At 43.7% G+C, this 13,411-nt stretch overlaps 1 protein-coding gene across 2 annotated transcripts in view; it reads left to right on the top strand.

The window, feature by feature from the left end:
- The window catches only part of LOC125004187 (LIM and calponin homology domains-containing protein 1-like), a 28,343-nt gene that overhangs the window by 10,368 nt on the left and 4,564 nt on the right, over positions 1–13,411 (top strand). The window contains exons 9-25 of one of the 2 annotated variants that reach the window (XM_047578615.1): positions 1,126–1,327; positions 1,483–1,680; positions 2,149–2,469; positions 2,649–2,918; positions 4,848–5,105; positions 5,804–6,169; positions 6,277–6,621; positions 7,907–8,260; positions 8,428–8,466; positions 8,981–9,110; positions 9,186–9,343; positions 9,445–10,414; positions 10,944–11,273; positions 12,595–12,694; positions 12,794–12,819; positions 13,024–13,137; positions 13,275–13,367. In XM_047578615.1, coding sequence (XP_047434571.1) covers positions 1,126–1,327; positions 1,483–1,680; positions 2,149–2,469; positions 2,649–2,918; positions 4,848–5,105; positions 5,804–6,169; positions 6,277–6,621; positions 7,907–8,260; positions 8,428–8,466; positions 8,981–9,110; positions 9,186–9,343; positions 9,445–10,414; positions 10,944–11,273; positions 12,595–12,694; positions 12,794–12,819; positions 13,024–13,137; positions 13,275–13,367 — 4,274 coding nt within the window. The remainder of the gene's footprint in view (positions 1–1,125; positions 1,328–1,482; positions 1,681–2,148; positions 2,470–2,648; positions 2,919–4,847; positions 5,106–5,803; positions 6,170–6,276; positions 6,622–7,906; positions 8,261–8,427; positions 8,467–8,980; positions 9,111–9,185; positions 9,344–9,444; positions 10,415–10,943; positions 11,274–12,594; positions 12,695–12,793; positions 12,820–13,023; positions 13,138–13,274; positions 13,368–13,411) is intronic. The other variant, XM_047578616.1, reaches the window with a different exon arrangement.

Genomic DNA, 13,411 nt, shown 5'->3' with positions numbered 1-13,411 from the left:
GTGTGTGTGTGTGTGTGTGTGTGTGTGTGTGTGTGTGTTGTGTCCCAGATGCAGCAGCTGTTGGTCTAAGTAACAATCTCTTGGACCTGAGAAACAGACTGAGGTCAACATCCTGCCTGTCAAATGTCAGCGTGTGTGTGTGTGTGTGTGTGTGTGTGTGTGTGTGTGTGTGTGTGTGTGTGTGTGTGTTGAGGGGGGGACTATCACAGGCATCCTGTTTATGTCTTTAATGTTGTCAGAGCAATATATGTGCGGCGGGGTGACAAGAAAAGCAGCTGGTGATGAAAGAGCTGCCGAAAGCATCACTCCCAATGTTCCCTGTAGTCAGTAGGCTGCCACATCAAAACACTATGGACGTGACTCTCCTTAGGTTTCTTTGTTTTGAACCATTTAATTGCTTCCTCAGTAGTCACATTTGTGACACATTTGATGACTTTGTGATGTTTCTGTAAAGTATCACATTACAACATTTCACAAATAGACACCCGCTGAGCTTGAAACACCTGACTATCTTTAATAATTAGTATTAATATTACTATTTTTACTCCTCCTCTGATGTGAATAGGAAAATTTGTGCAGTGGAGTGGGCAGATTTGTAAACTCATAGTTTAGAATATTTTTTAGCTTTTTTTTTTTTTTCAGCTTTTGTTGACTCTTCCTTAATAATCTATGAGACGACAGATTCAGACAACTTTATCAATCCCACCAGGGGCAATTGGTTTGTACAGCTTGCATATAGTATATACAATACACATACAATAGGAGCAGATAAAAGTAGAATAAATACATCAGAAAAGAGCAGAATAAATGGTCAACAAATACAATAAATAGATCAAATTAAACCAACTAAAAAAAGCGCCCAGATAAAAGATTACACAGAATTTAAGAGACGAATGGCTGAGGGGAAAAAAAATAAATTAAGAGACAACGACCAAAGTGTAACAGGGAACAATCATTGACAAGCACACGACCAGGAGAAGACAAAATGTTGGCTGCTACCAGGTGTATCTGGCTCCTTTGTGTTCAAGTAGTCAGTTCTCTGCAGATGTTATTAAGGAGTGTCTAATTAAAAATAACCTTCATCGTTCTTTTCCCTCTCATGCTCCGTTGCTCTTTGTTGCCCAGGGCGAGGCAGCGACTCGGAGGCTGACGCCCCCAGCAGGAAGCCAGATGTGCGGAAGGATGACATGTTGGCCAGACGGACTGCCAGCGGTGAATCGAGACACTCCATCCCGTTTAACCAGTTTCTTCCTAACCGGACCAATGTCAGCTCCTACATCCCGGCCCCTCGAAGAAAGACTCACACAGAGGAAGGGGAGCAGCGGAGGTAATGACCAACACATTACAAATCAGTCATTTCTAGTGGCAATGATGGTTTTATTTGTAAAGGAGTTTCCACAAAAAAAAAAAAAGAATATGGGCAAAAAAAACACAAATGTCCTCATACATGATCTTTCCTTGACATCACACACCCTTCCTCAGTCACCCCCAAGAGCCAGGCAAAAGAACTGGGCCACAACACAAAACTCCCAAGACTGTCACTTGGGCGCTTGAGAACAATGGGGAAAAAACAAAACAGGAAGAGGAAGTGGTCACCCAGGACGTGTTGGAGCAGAGGAGGTTGCAGAAGCTGGAGAAGGCAGGAATCAAAGTCCTTCCTGCTGCCGTTCGATACAGCAGGTCAGGGAGGACGGACATGAGGGCTGCTGCTGCCGTGGGTTTTGTTTGACTAACAAAAAGTTGTGATGATTTTTTGTTTCCGGCTTTACTGCATTTACACTGGTGCTGTGGTTTGGTCTCATCGGTCTTTCTACATGATGAGTGACGAATGTGGTTTGTGGAGAGACTGGTTTTTATTGCTGGCGTACTGGGAGAAAGACGGTTGATTTAGTCCATGTCAGTCGTTGTATGTTGTGATAGAGGTGTCGGTGGATGGAAATGGGATTGTCGGATTTTGTTTGAAATTCTTTTGTAAAGCACGCACATAATAGTATGGTCTGATGGAAGATGTGGACTAACCAGCAAGACTTGACGCATTCGACAGCATGTCAATCAAAACCTGCACGTTTGCGTTTGAGCACGTTGCTCAAAATACATCATGATGGACATTTAATCTCTGAAATGACACCATCCCGTCTCCAACCCCAGCCCTCCTGCAACGGAGGAAAAGGCGCCGCGGTCACCATCCCCGAACATCATCCTTCGCTGTGATAATGAATTTTTGAGCTCTCAGAAATCTGCTTGGGACTCCTGCTCTGACGGGGAAGAGGAGGCAGAGGTACGGAAAGTTCCCGATGTTCGCAAAGATGACCTGGCATCCAGACGGGCCCGACGAGGCCCTGTTGCTCCCAGGGTGCATCAGTTCGTCCCTCCTCCTTCGTGTAGCAGCAAAGACAGAGAGCGTTGGGAGGGCATCAGACGAGCCTCACAGCAAACGCTGCAGGAGAAGGAGAAGGAGAAGGAGATCAGGTTAGCCACGCGTGTGCTTTTTATTTCACTTAACTAACTCACTCCTCAATTTCTTTTTCATTTCCTTGCTCTTTCTTTCTTTCTTTGGGTTGTGTGGTCACGTGTGGTGTGTGTGTGCTCCACTTTGACGGGTAACGTGTGCCGTGCGATGTCGCTGTACTGGCTTTGTGATCGGACAGTGAAAAGGAAGCAGTGCCAGACATCATTACACGAAGAGACAACCCCTTCCTAAACTCTGCCCCTCGCCGCGAGGAAGAGGAGGATGAGGAAGAAGTGGGAGAAGAGGGGAAGGTTAAAGTGATGCCAAATAAGCAGAAGGACGACCTGGCTCGTAGGCGGGCCCAGAGTAGGCCCCTCCCACACAGGGACGGGCCAATGAGCTTTGTGTCTTCATCAATGAGCTGGGCAGATATGCAGAAGTGGGAGAGACTCAAGATGACTGAACCAAGGTGCCCATCACACACTCTCAGTTTCAGCACACATGCGGTTCACCACAATGCTGCTGTGGTTTGTGTGTGGTTTGTTAATGATGCTGTGTTTAGAATGAGTGTGTGTCTGGAAGTTCATTCGCTTTTAGTTTTGGTCCAGTCTTCAGCAGATCTTTGCAACCAAGTTAATCTGCACAGAAAACGTTGTTAATGTCACTACCCAAGGTTTTACTAGATATTATTGAAATCTTGAAATTTTTGAAAAAAGCGGCTTGAAGATGGAGTTGTTTAATGTCATATTTCAGCTGTTAACAAGTTGAATATTCATTAAACTACAAAATACTGGTTTAACTTGTGGCTGTTAGATTCAATCAGCCCAGTACCATTCTTGCAATAGTTTATTTGGAACTAATTCAGAAAAGATGTGAGAAGAAGTTAGGTAAAAAAAAATAGAAATACGAAAAAAAAAAACAATTAAAATAAAATATTCAGTGCTGTTGTACCAAACCTAAGTTAAGTGAAAAAAAAGACCAATAAAAAAACACTACGGTTGAATATATTATGGGCTGTATCGCACCAAAGAAAAACTAAATAATAGGAATATGTGAATATTTAAATATCTAGAGCCACAATCACAAAAAACAATTAGCTAAACGTGTAACTATATAACTACAGATTAAAAATCTGACATGCAACATTTGCCAGGCACAGCTAAGTAGCGACATAGAGTCTAGACTAGTGGTCTTCAATGTTTTTCAGGCCAAGGACCCCAAACTGATGAGAGATTAAGTAGGGACCTCATATGTGTTCTATATTAAACTTGGCCTGGTGCTATTTATAAATATACATCATCATTATGACTTTGCTTTCAATATTAAGCTATTCAAGTTCTAGAGTGACGCTCTGTGTGAAACAGCTCCTGTATCGCTGAATGAAATACAGACTGAAAGATAACGTCTTCTTCCTCCATTTATCTCTTTACTAAAATATGTTGGATTCATTTAATGTGTTTTTAAAGAAATATACATTTGTGGGGGAAAATTAAAAAATATATCAAAAATGTCTAATCAACCAAAAATTTTGTGACCCCCTGTTGAAGACCTATGCTCTGGGTCGTTACTTAGCCTGACCCAGAGGGGTTCATCACAAAACGCCTATGAAAAGATAGAATTCTGTTAATACACGTCAATATATTTCTAATAATATTCGTATGACAAACATTACGCTGTTAAGTGAGCTGTTTAGTGCTAAGCTAAGCTAACTGGACATTCAAATAGAGCGATTCTCCTCCACTAACAGTTAGTTACTTGATGTAAATGTTCTTTTTGTAAGGAGCTTTGCGTCTCTCTAGACTACGTCTCTCACTATCAATGTTGCTCCCCATGTTCTCTTTTGCTTGTTTATTCTCCCTGGTATTGTCCACCTCAGCCCTCTTCAGTCTTCTTTGACAGGCATTGAGACAGAGCGGGGAATTGGCCGGTGTGTGTGAGAGTCTGTGTGTGTGTGTGACCCAAAAAAAAAAAAAAAAGAGGCGACTGTTGGCTGTGAGCACTGCTTCGGCTTTGTCTTTCAGTCTGTGCTGATGTCATGAGATAGGATAAAGGCTTTTTTGTTTTTCCTTTTGGAACAGCAGTGAGTAGGAAAATGTGGCCACCTAGAGAAGATCAAATGTGTGTGTGTGTGCGTGCGCATACGTAACACAAAACACCATGCTTTGTCCCCATTTTGTCCACCATACTTCCTGCCTCATTCCAAATTTCCACCTCATCCTTCTTTTGTTTTCACAATCTGTCCTCTTGTCCGCCGTTGCTCATGATTTCTTTTCCACCCTGTTTCTTTTCCCCCCTGGTTGTTTGCTGACTGTTTTGGCTGTGTCGGTTTGTGACTGTGTGTGTTTTGTTTTTTTTTCGTTCGTGGGCCCTGTCTTCATTTGTGAGACTGTATCTACAGTGAGGCTAGCCCGGCCCCTGTGTGTCAGGATTGTCTGGAGAAAAATTATGGAGGTCCTTTCAGCGGATCAGCAAAGGCTGGACGAGGTCACAGCAAAGTTGTGACCTTTGGGGGCGTGACTGAGATTGAGAAGCCTATAGGCACACTCATGTCAAGTGAAGGGGAAGAGACGGAGTCGCTTAGACGACTCCTTTCCAAGGCAACCGTAGCCATGCCTACCATTCGCCTGGGCTCCCAGCTTTCAGAGCGGGAACGCAGGTATGGACGAGGCCAAGTACAAGACAACTCAGGCTGTAGTGTCTCAGATCCTAAGTTAGTGCCTGCGTTTGTGCTGAGGAGCAATAGCTGCTGCTCTGTTGCATTATTTGTTAAGTTATTTAACTGAGTTGCTTGTCAATGTCATTTAGAAAGTGATTTACATTTTGATTCAATTTAGTGCATTAGTTAGTTTGAATGCAGTTCCCTGCTTTGTCCTGATTTGCTTGTAGTTTCAGTAGGAAGTAGGACACAGACACACACATGCATGTACATACTGCTGCAAGATATATCTGCCAGGCAGCAGATACATCAGCCGATAGTCGCTTGTTGCAGATGTGTCAGTATTGGCATGTTTGTGTGAATAACAAGGAATTGCAGCAACACTGTTGCCCTGGTGTTTACATCATCTATTGAAATTATGCCAGTGTGCATTATTTATATAAAACTTTTTTTGCAACTCCCACCTCAAATATTGTTTTTTAAAAATCCAGGCCGCACTCGTGAGTAATAATAAACTAAACAGTTTCTTATTTTGTAGATATATTGTGTGTCTTTTCTAACACTTAGTTTTTATTTAATTTACAATTCTTCTTCTGTACTCCTGCTTCTCTGCATGTCCATGCCTGGATTTTACAGCTGTTGTTACAGTTTTCCGTCTTTGTTGCTTTGCTTTGAGCTATATAAAATACTCCTAACAGCCAGGTAGACGGAGCTGACCCTGATCAGACCGCCCCTACCTCTGCTGAGCTCCCACCCCGGACACCTGACGCCCCCCCGACTCCCGCTGAAATAGATGCTCGTTTGGCTCAGTATGAGCAGAGAGCAGCGGAGGAGGAGGAGGATGACGATGAGGAAGAAGAGAGAATCCCGGATCTTCAGAAAGATGATATGATGGCAAGGAGGACGGGGGTTTTCCATAAACAAATCTCTGCACCGGGGATTTACAACCGTTTCCTGCCTCTGCCCGGCTCCAAGCGCTGCATCCAAGGGGAGGTCACGACAGATGCTGCTCCGCGGAACAAAAAGGAAGTGCAGTCAGACAGGAGCAAGAAACTCAATGTCAGGTGGGCTGAGATTTGGTTTGGAGGGTGCAGGGGGCACTAACAGGCTCGGTGTGCTTTGCATCTTCAGAGAGATTCTCCAGCTCAATGTTTAGTTATTTAAATTGTAGGACTTTCTGTCACAGAGCGGAGGATCAGCAGCCTAAAATTCCCATGGAAACGCCTCAACAGCAGCTTGAGACAACGGTGGTCAGAGCAACGTCTCGCAACGAACGTGAATACGATAATGATGAGGATGAGTATGATGAAAATGAGCCGGTGCCTGACCCGGAGAAGGATGACATGATGGCTCGACGAACCAGGTTGTTCAACAAAGCAAGTGCACCAAGAACAAATCAGGGTTTCAATCAGTTCCTGCCTTTACCTGGATCTGTCAAATACACAGTCAGTCCAGTGTCTGCAATGAAGCCGCTTCACAGCAGACCTAAAGTCACAGAGAAGGTGGAGAGTGAAAGGTATTTACTGTGTTTGAGTGAAAAAGAGATTGCGGTGTTGGCCAACGACTGAAACTAATCAAGATCTTATCTAACAAGGCTTGAAGTACTAACATCAGCAGGTTTCTGTGGTGATTTAGAGTCGATCCTGACTTGACTGTGTCATCGTTTTTGGTCGGATCCCAGCAGCAGCATGTGTGAACACTTGCAGCTGGATGCCTGATGTGGCAGATTTGCTGTTGTGGTCAGATTCCTGCAGTTCTGTTTCTCACGTGACTTGACTCGGTTTGTGCTCGTTTGGACTAATCTTTGGCTTTGTTTGGCATGACTTCCGTGGTTCGATATAACTGTCATTTGTGATTTGTTGAGTGTAAATCAGATCTCAGTAGCATATGTTCCTACATTACTGCTGTTCTGCTCTCAAGTAAGTGTTTTCTCAAAGGGCTGATTTACTCGTTTTACTTAAAAGGTTACCGAAAATCAGGTTTGTTTAATGTTTCATGGTTAATTTAGTATAATCCTGTTTAACCCTAGTCGTATAAATATTCTCATCATAGATCTCACACTTGAATTTCACGCTTTTCCATGTGCTGTGGTGTGAATAGAGGCATCTAGGTTACACAACACACCACCAGCTGAACACTGTCTCTACATTTCTTCCTGAGAACATTATTAGAAAACTATCTTACGGTGATTTCAAGTTTGCACAAGAAAATGGAGCGTGATAATTGGATAAAGCAAGTGTGTGTGAAAGGGTTTATCTCTCTGGTTGTCACTGTGCAGAAAGACACAGTTGATTATGGACACAGCTGGGTATTTCACTTCCTAGGAGACATATCCGTCCCTCAGGAGTTAGCATGTTTAATTTCTGCTCGGCAGTGGACGAGTGGACAACAAATTAATGATGATGGCCAATAATCAATCACAGTTGTTCCTGCAATTACTTTAGCATGTAACCAGATAGGGTTTGCACTATTTATTCAGTTCATTAAGTAATTACTATCTACATTAACAACATTTTAGTGGCCACAGGCAACAATCTGTTAACCTCCATTGTAATGAGCTGGAGGATGACATTTCAGAGACATTCATTCACACTCATCTGTTACAAACCAAAACCATGTGCATAATAAGATACCATGAGAAGGAGGACGTAGTTTTAACCTTATGGTGAGATGACTGTTTCAGCCCTTTCTGGCCACGTCAGAGCAGATCAGCAGTCGTCAACCGTGAAACAGTTTTGATTTGACCTTTTAAGCGTATTTTCTGTTAATCTTGCCCCATTGTTACTGGATCGATGTTTCAGCAACATTGTTACCGTGGCTGCAGAAGCTCATGTCCCGACCTCCAAAGCCCCAACCGGCCCCTCCCGTGCAGGGCTGAGAGAGAAGCTGCCCACGGAGGAGAAGCACCAAATGGGGGAGATGCTGACCCCTAATGCTACCGTCACACTGGTGGCTGAACCTCCATCTTCTCCTCCACTCATTCCTCCACCCGTTGCTGCTGCTGCTGTTGCTGCTGCCCAGACCTGTAGAGTGGAGGTAGAGCTGGAAAAAAAGAGGGTTGAGGAAAGAGTTGAGGTAGAGGAGAAAAAGACAGAAATCAATGAGAAACAAGAGAAACCCTTCTGGCTGGAGGACGATGAGCTACCTCCAATGATGTGAGATGCCCAATGAACTCCTTTCTCGTGTGTCTTCATCCCATCCTAAGATTTAATGACAATGACTCTATTATGTTATTATGTTATTAACTGTGTAGTCTCCTGCATCACACACACCCCCTCCCACAATCCCTCCTCTCATTCGCTCACCTCTGTTGTTGTTTTAGGATGAGCCGACGAGTTGCTTTTATGTCTGAGGACACAGAGTAAGTCTCTAAGGGTTGATCTGAATGAGCGCCTGCATGAAAAACATATCCTGTGCACAACAGAACACACAAATGGTCAAAGACCCAGCAATGTAGACCTGGCTTGAATTAATGTGTTGGTGAAAATAAGTGAGCTATGTTTGTTCTGTGCCCGTTTATTTCTTTTGTGATTCGTTTTTAGCTTCAGAGACATTTTGTTTTGAACAGTATAGAGATGTGGAACAAGACATACACAACTAATACAAATCCACTATAAAAAGAAAGGATAACTTGTTGTGTATGCCTTCCAGCATGTGTTTATCTCATAGCAGATAATCTTTATGTCCTCTGTTCATGTTTTTTTGTCCATGATTTTCTATCATGTAGCGTGTAGTAGTTTTTCAATCACAGTTTGCATGTTTTTATGTTGAAGTATTGATTGTAATTAATTAGTTTTTTCACACAAAGACAAGTTGAGGAAAGTAACTATTTATGGTGTTGCAGTAATGTATACATGTGTTTCATGTTTTTCTAGAAGTGTGAGTCTGGGTGATATGAACAACGAGGATGAAGTGGGGCACTTACCATCGCTGAGCCAATCACGACACGAACGCATGCACGAGCAGTTCAACAACTTTCAGGAAGAAGAGGATCACTGGCAAAGCGTAAGGAACTATTAAAATAGAGTGAGGTCCGATTGTTGTAACAATAGGAATTAACGTTGTGTGTACCTGTGACAGGACCTGGTTCGCTGGAAGAACCGCCGCCGCAGTGCGTCACAGGATCTAATAAAGAAAGAGGAAGAGAGGAAGAGGATGGAGAAAAGGATGAAGGATGAGGGAGGTGAAGGAAACAAGAGGAAAAGCATCAAGACGTACAAAGAGATCGTGGAGGAGAAGTAAGAATGATACTGAGGCCATTTTTTATCTTTTTTTTTATGATCTCTGACAGAACATCATGACGACAAACACAAAATGATTTGTGTCTCTTCTTTTCAAGGGAGCGCAGAGAAGCAGAGCTGTGTATAGCCTACAGAAACGCAGCGACTCCAGAGGAGGCAGCCTTGGTTTTACAGCGTTACGCTCTACGCTTCACCATCAGTGATGCCACACTGGACAGCCTCAAACTGCCCAGATCCACCGCGAAACCCAAACAGGACCTAAACCAGGTGGACCAGGAACACGAGCTGACATCACCCGATGAAAAGGAACACAACGAAACTTCACCTGACGAAAAGGAACACAAACCAACATCACCTGTTGAAGAAGAACACAAACCAGCATCATCTATTGAAGAGGAACACAAACCAACATCACCTGTAGAAGAGGAACACAAACCAACATCACCTGTAGAAGAAGAACACAAACCAACATCACCTGTAGAAGAGGAACACAAACCAACATCACCTATTGACAAGGAACACAAACCAACATCACCTGTTGACAAGGAACACAAACCAACATCACCTGTTGACAAGGAACACAAATCAGCATCACCTGTAGAAGAGGAACACAAACCAACATTACCTATTGATAACCATGAGATGTCTGACTATCTGCACAAACCAGAATCAACTGTTTCTGAAGAGAAGCACACAAAACCTGAAGACACGGATACAAGCTTAACTGATAAACAAAAGAACTCAGCTGCCGTCTCCACCAGCCCACCACCACCACCAGAGAGTCCACCGTCCTCCATCACAGACTCACAAAACGTGTCACCACAGCCACTACATCTGAGCGAGGCACAGACCCAGCTGACAGAGTCTGTAACGACACAGAGCATCACTCAAATACAAGTGGTTACAGGAGATGCACAGCTTCAGACCCAACACGCCTCACCTCTACCCACAAAGCCTGCACGCACACTCCCCCCGGCTCCACCTGTGTCCCCCAGACCTGTCCCCCTGCTGGTGGCCAAACCCTACTGTCAGCCCAGGAGCACGATGTCTGGACACAAACCAGTCAGGGTGAGGACTCCTTTCAGTGTGCAACACACAGCCAGCATCATCTGATAGCTATAGGAAGTTTTACCCATTTTATTTCTTTCCCTCCCTCAAGATAAGTCATCAAAACCTTTGTTAGTTCTCTGTGTTGAAAAGGGACAATGTCTCAGCTTTCATCAAAAAAGGGAAATGCATCTTAAGGCATTTGTTGAAAAACACAGTGGAGAGGTGTTTTTACCTCAGTAGAAACTAATCCTTTAAATATCCACTGAGCTAGACAGGGCTGTGTGTTTATCATATCTAAAAACTGTAGTAGACACATAACGATCTCATCCATCCACTTTCAGTAAGAAGCTTTACAGTTTTCACACAGAGACCACATTATGACTCTAATCCTACCCTATATTTGTTTTAAGCTAATATAAATGTGTACTGATTGATTTCTAACTACTATACATCGAGAACATTATGGAGTTTATTAACATGCACTTCTAATAAATGCAACAATTTTAAGCATGAAGAAAACTGTAACGTCTATTTCTGTCCCACTCAGATGGACGGGCTGGTGCGAGTGAACGGAGAAGCGGTGGAGGATTTAACTGTTTCCACTCCGCCTCCCTCCCATCGGGACTCCCCGCTGGAGGTCAAAGCTGTTTCCTCCAAACAGACGGAGGAAGATGTTCAACCTGTGGAGGCTGCGAAATCTCCAGAGACAGCGGAGCAGCTGCCGCCTCCGCAGAAAGAGAAACCGGCCGCGTCTTCAGGCTCTGCCATCAGCTCCCTGATCGGAGGACGGAACTGTATCATCACAACAACTATCGTGACAGAGCTCACGCAGACACACATAGAGCCGCTTCACCCAGAAAGCCAAAGCAACGGACAGGTAATATATGCAAGGGACTTGTTACAGAACAAGACCTTGTATCCTTCTCACCGACCAGGCATAACATTATGACCACCTTAATAATATTGTGTAGGTCTCCTCTTGTACCTCAAAACAGTTGTGACTCATCAGAGAATGGACATGGGTCTTCTGAGAGTGTCCTGTGGTGTCCTGGTAACACAATGTTATTAGTGGGGGGCCTTTGGGTCCTATGGGTTGAGGGGAGGGGCCTCTGTGGATCATCCCACAGATACTTGATCAGTTTGGGACGTAGTGAATTTGTAGGCCAGGTCATGTTTTTTTTTCCTGTTTTTGTGTGTGTACCTGCATCAGGCTGCATCCTGCTGTGGATGGCTGCTGCCATTAAGGAGTGTCATTGCTATGGGGTGGGGGTGTCTGGTCTGGTGTAGGTGTGTGTTACATGTCTAAGTAACATCAACACGAATGTCAGGTCCAAAAGTTTCCCAGCAGAACACTGAATTGTCTCAAGATGGTTTAAATATTATCCACTTCTCCTGTCAGTGGTCATAATGTAGTGGCTGAGCGCTGTATATCTCTATAGTCAAGAAAAGTCACTTGAAAGCAGTAGTTGGAGAGAAAAAATAGATACTGGTGCCATCATATATGTACTGTTTGGAAAGGTGTGTTAACGCTGCACGTTGAACTACAGAAGAAAATATGTCTTGTTTTTATAAATTGTCTGTCTGGGTTTTTTCTGAAAAGCATCAACATTAGAGTCTGCTTAGAGTCGGCTTACTCTCTTAGCTGTGTAAGCAGGAAATTAAATCCAGGAGAGAAACCAAATGGTATTGTTAATAATTTCTTGAATTTGGAGAATGCAGGTCACCGTCCGACTCTGCCACTCAGACTGGGGAGAGTTTCAAACAAAAATTATTTGTTTATCTAGTTTATCACACAATTTTTTGCTTTAATTTAATGCGAGCACTTCTTAAAACAAATGTTGCAGTTTGTTTTCTTTAAACATGACAGTTAAAATGCTAGAGTCAGTTATATGTGTCTGTCCATCAGCTCCATGTTGGCCACAGTGTAGAGCCAGAAACTTTTCCAGTACCTCCCCTGTGACGGGTCTCCTATGTAAAACACGTTTCAGATTTCTACAAGTTAATTTTACTAAAAATTTACATGAGGGATGTGACTGGCTGGAGCGCACAAAGAAAGACAAAAGTCTTTCTGTCAGAACTGTCTGCAGGTATTTCAGCTGCTAAACTGGCTCAAAAACATCATAGAAGTAGATGTCGTAGGACAGGTTTACAGGTTTATTTTCTGACCAACTAACCCTTGTTAAATGTTTAACCGTCAGGTTGCGACCAGTAATTTGTATGAGAGACCAGCGGAGGAAAACAATGCCCAGCCAACTGCACCTCCCAGCAGCATGCAGGATTATTCTCCCACTGTCACAGGTAAGTCTGCTTTCCTCTCAGCCTATTATTACAGCATCATTTCTCCTGCAGATATTCTGTATTCAGTTGTGATTATTTTCTGTGTGTCCGGTTCCACAGAAGGACTCGAGGAGAGCAGTGTGACTGTGAGTATCCCTGAGCAGCTCCAGCTCGTTCTTTCTGTTCCTCCTTCATTCTTATATTTGATCCTGTCCTGACCCTTCGTCTCCGCTGTAGTGGCTGTAGTCAGACTTGTCCTCTCACCTTTCCTCTCTTTCTGGTCCGTATATATGTTTGTGTGTGTGTGTGTTTGTGTGTGTGTGTGTGACTGTTGGTTTGGGTCTGGGTAGATTGAGACCCCCATGTTGAACTTGGCTAAACGTGTTAATCACTGGGTCTGGGACCCCAATGAGGAGCGTAAGCGCTTGGAAAGGTGGCAACAGGAGCAGGAGCGCCTCCTACAGGTACTGTAGTGTAACGGTGTGGACGTGCATGGCTCCAAGAATGCAAAGAAGAAAACAGACACTGTACTGGATGTGTGTCATGGCTGTGTTTTGCAGTTTTTATCTGTTTTGTTAACATGAACATTGTTTCCCTTCAGGAGCAGTACCAGAGAGAACAAGAGAAGCTGAAGAAGGAATGGGAGAAAGCACAGCTAGAGGTGCAAGAGGAGGAGAGGAAACACAATGAAGAGGTACAAACACCCAGACACACACAAATAAAACACAGTCTCCTGGT

The sequence above is a fragment of the Mugil cephalus genome, chromosome 2 (assembly GCF_022458985.1).
Source record: "Mugil cephalus isolate CIBA_MC_2020 chromosome 2, CIBA_Mcephalus_1.1, whole genome shotgun sequence".
Classification (NCBI taxonomy): Eukaryota; Metazoa; Chordata; class Actinopteri; order Mugiliformes; family Mugilidae; genus Mugil; species Mugil cephalus.
Note: the sequence above shows the minus strand (reverse complement) of the source record. Positions and strands in the feature narration are given on the sequence as shown.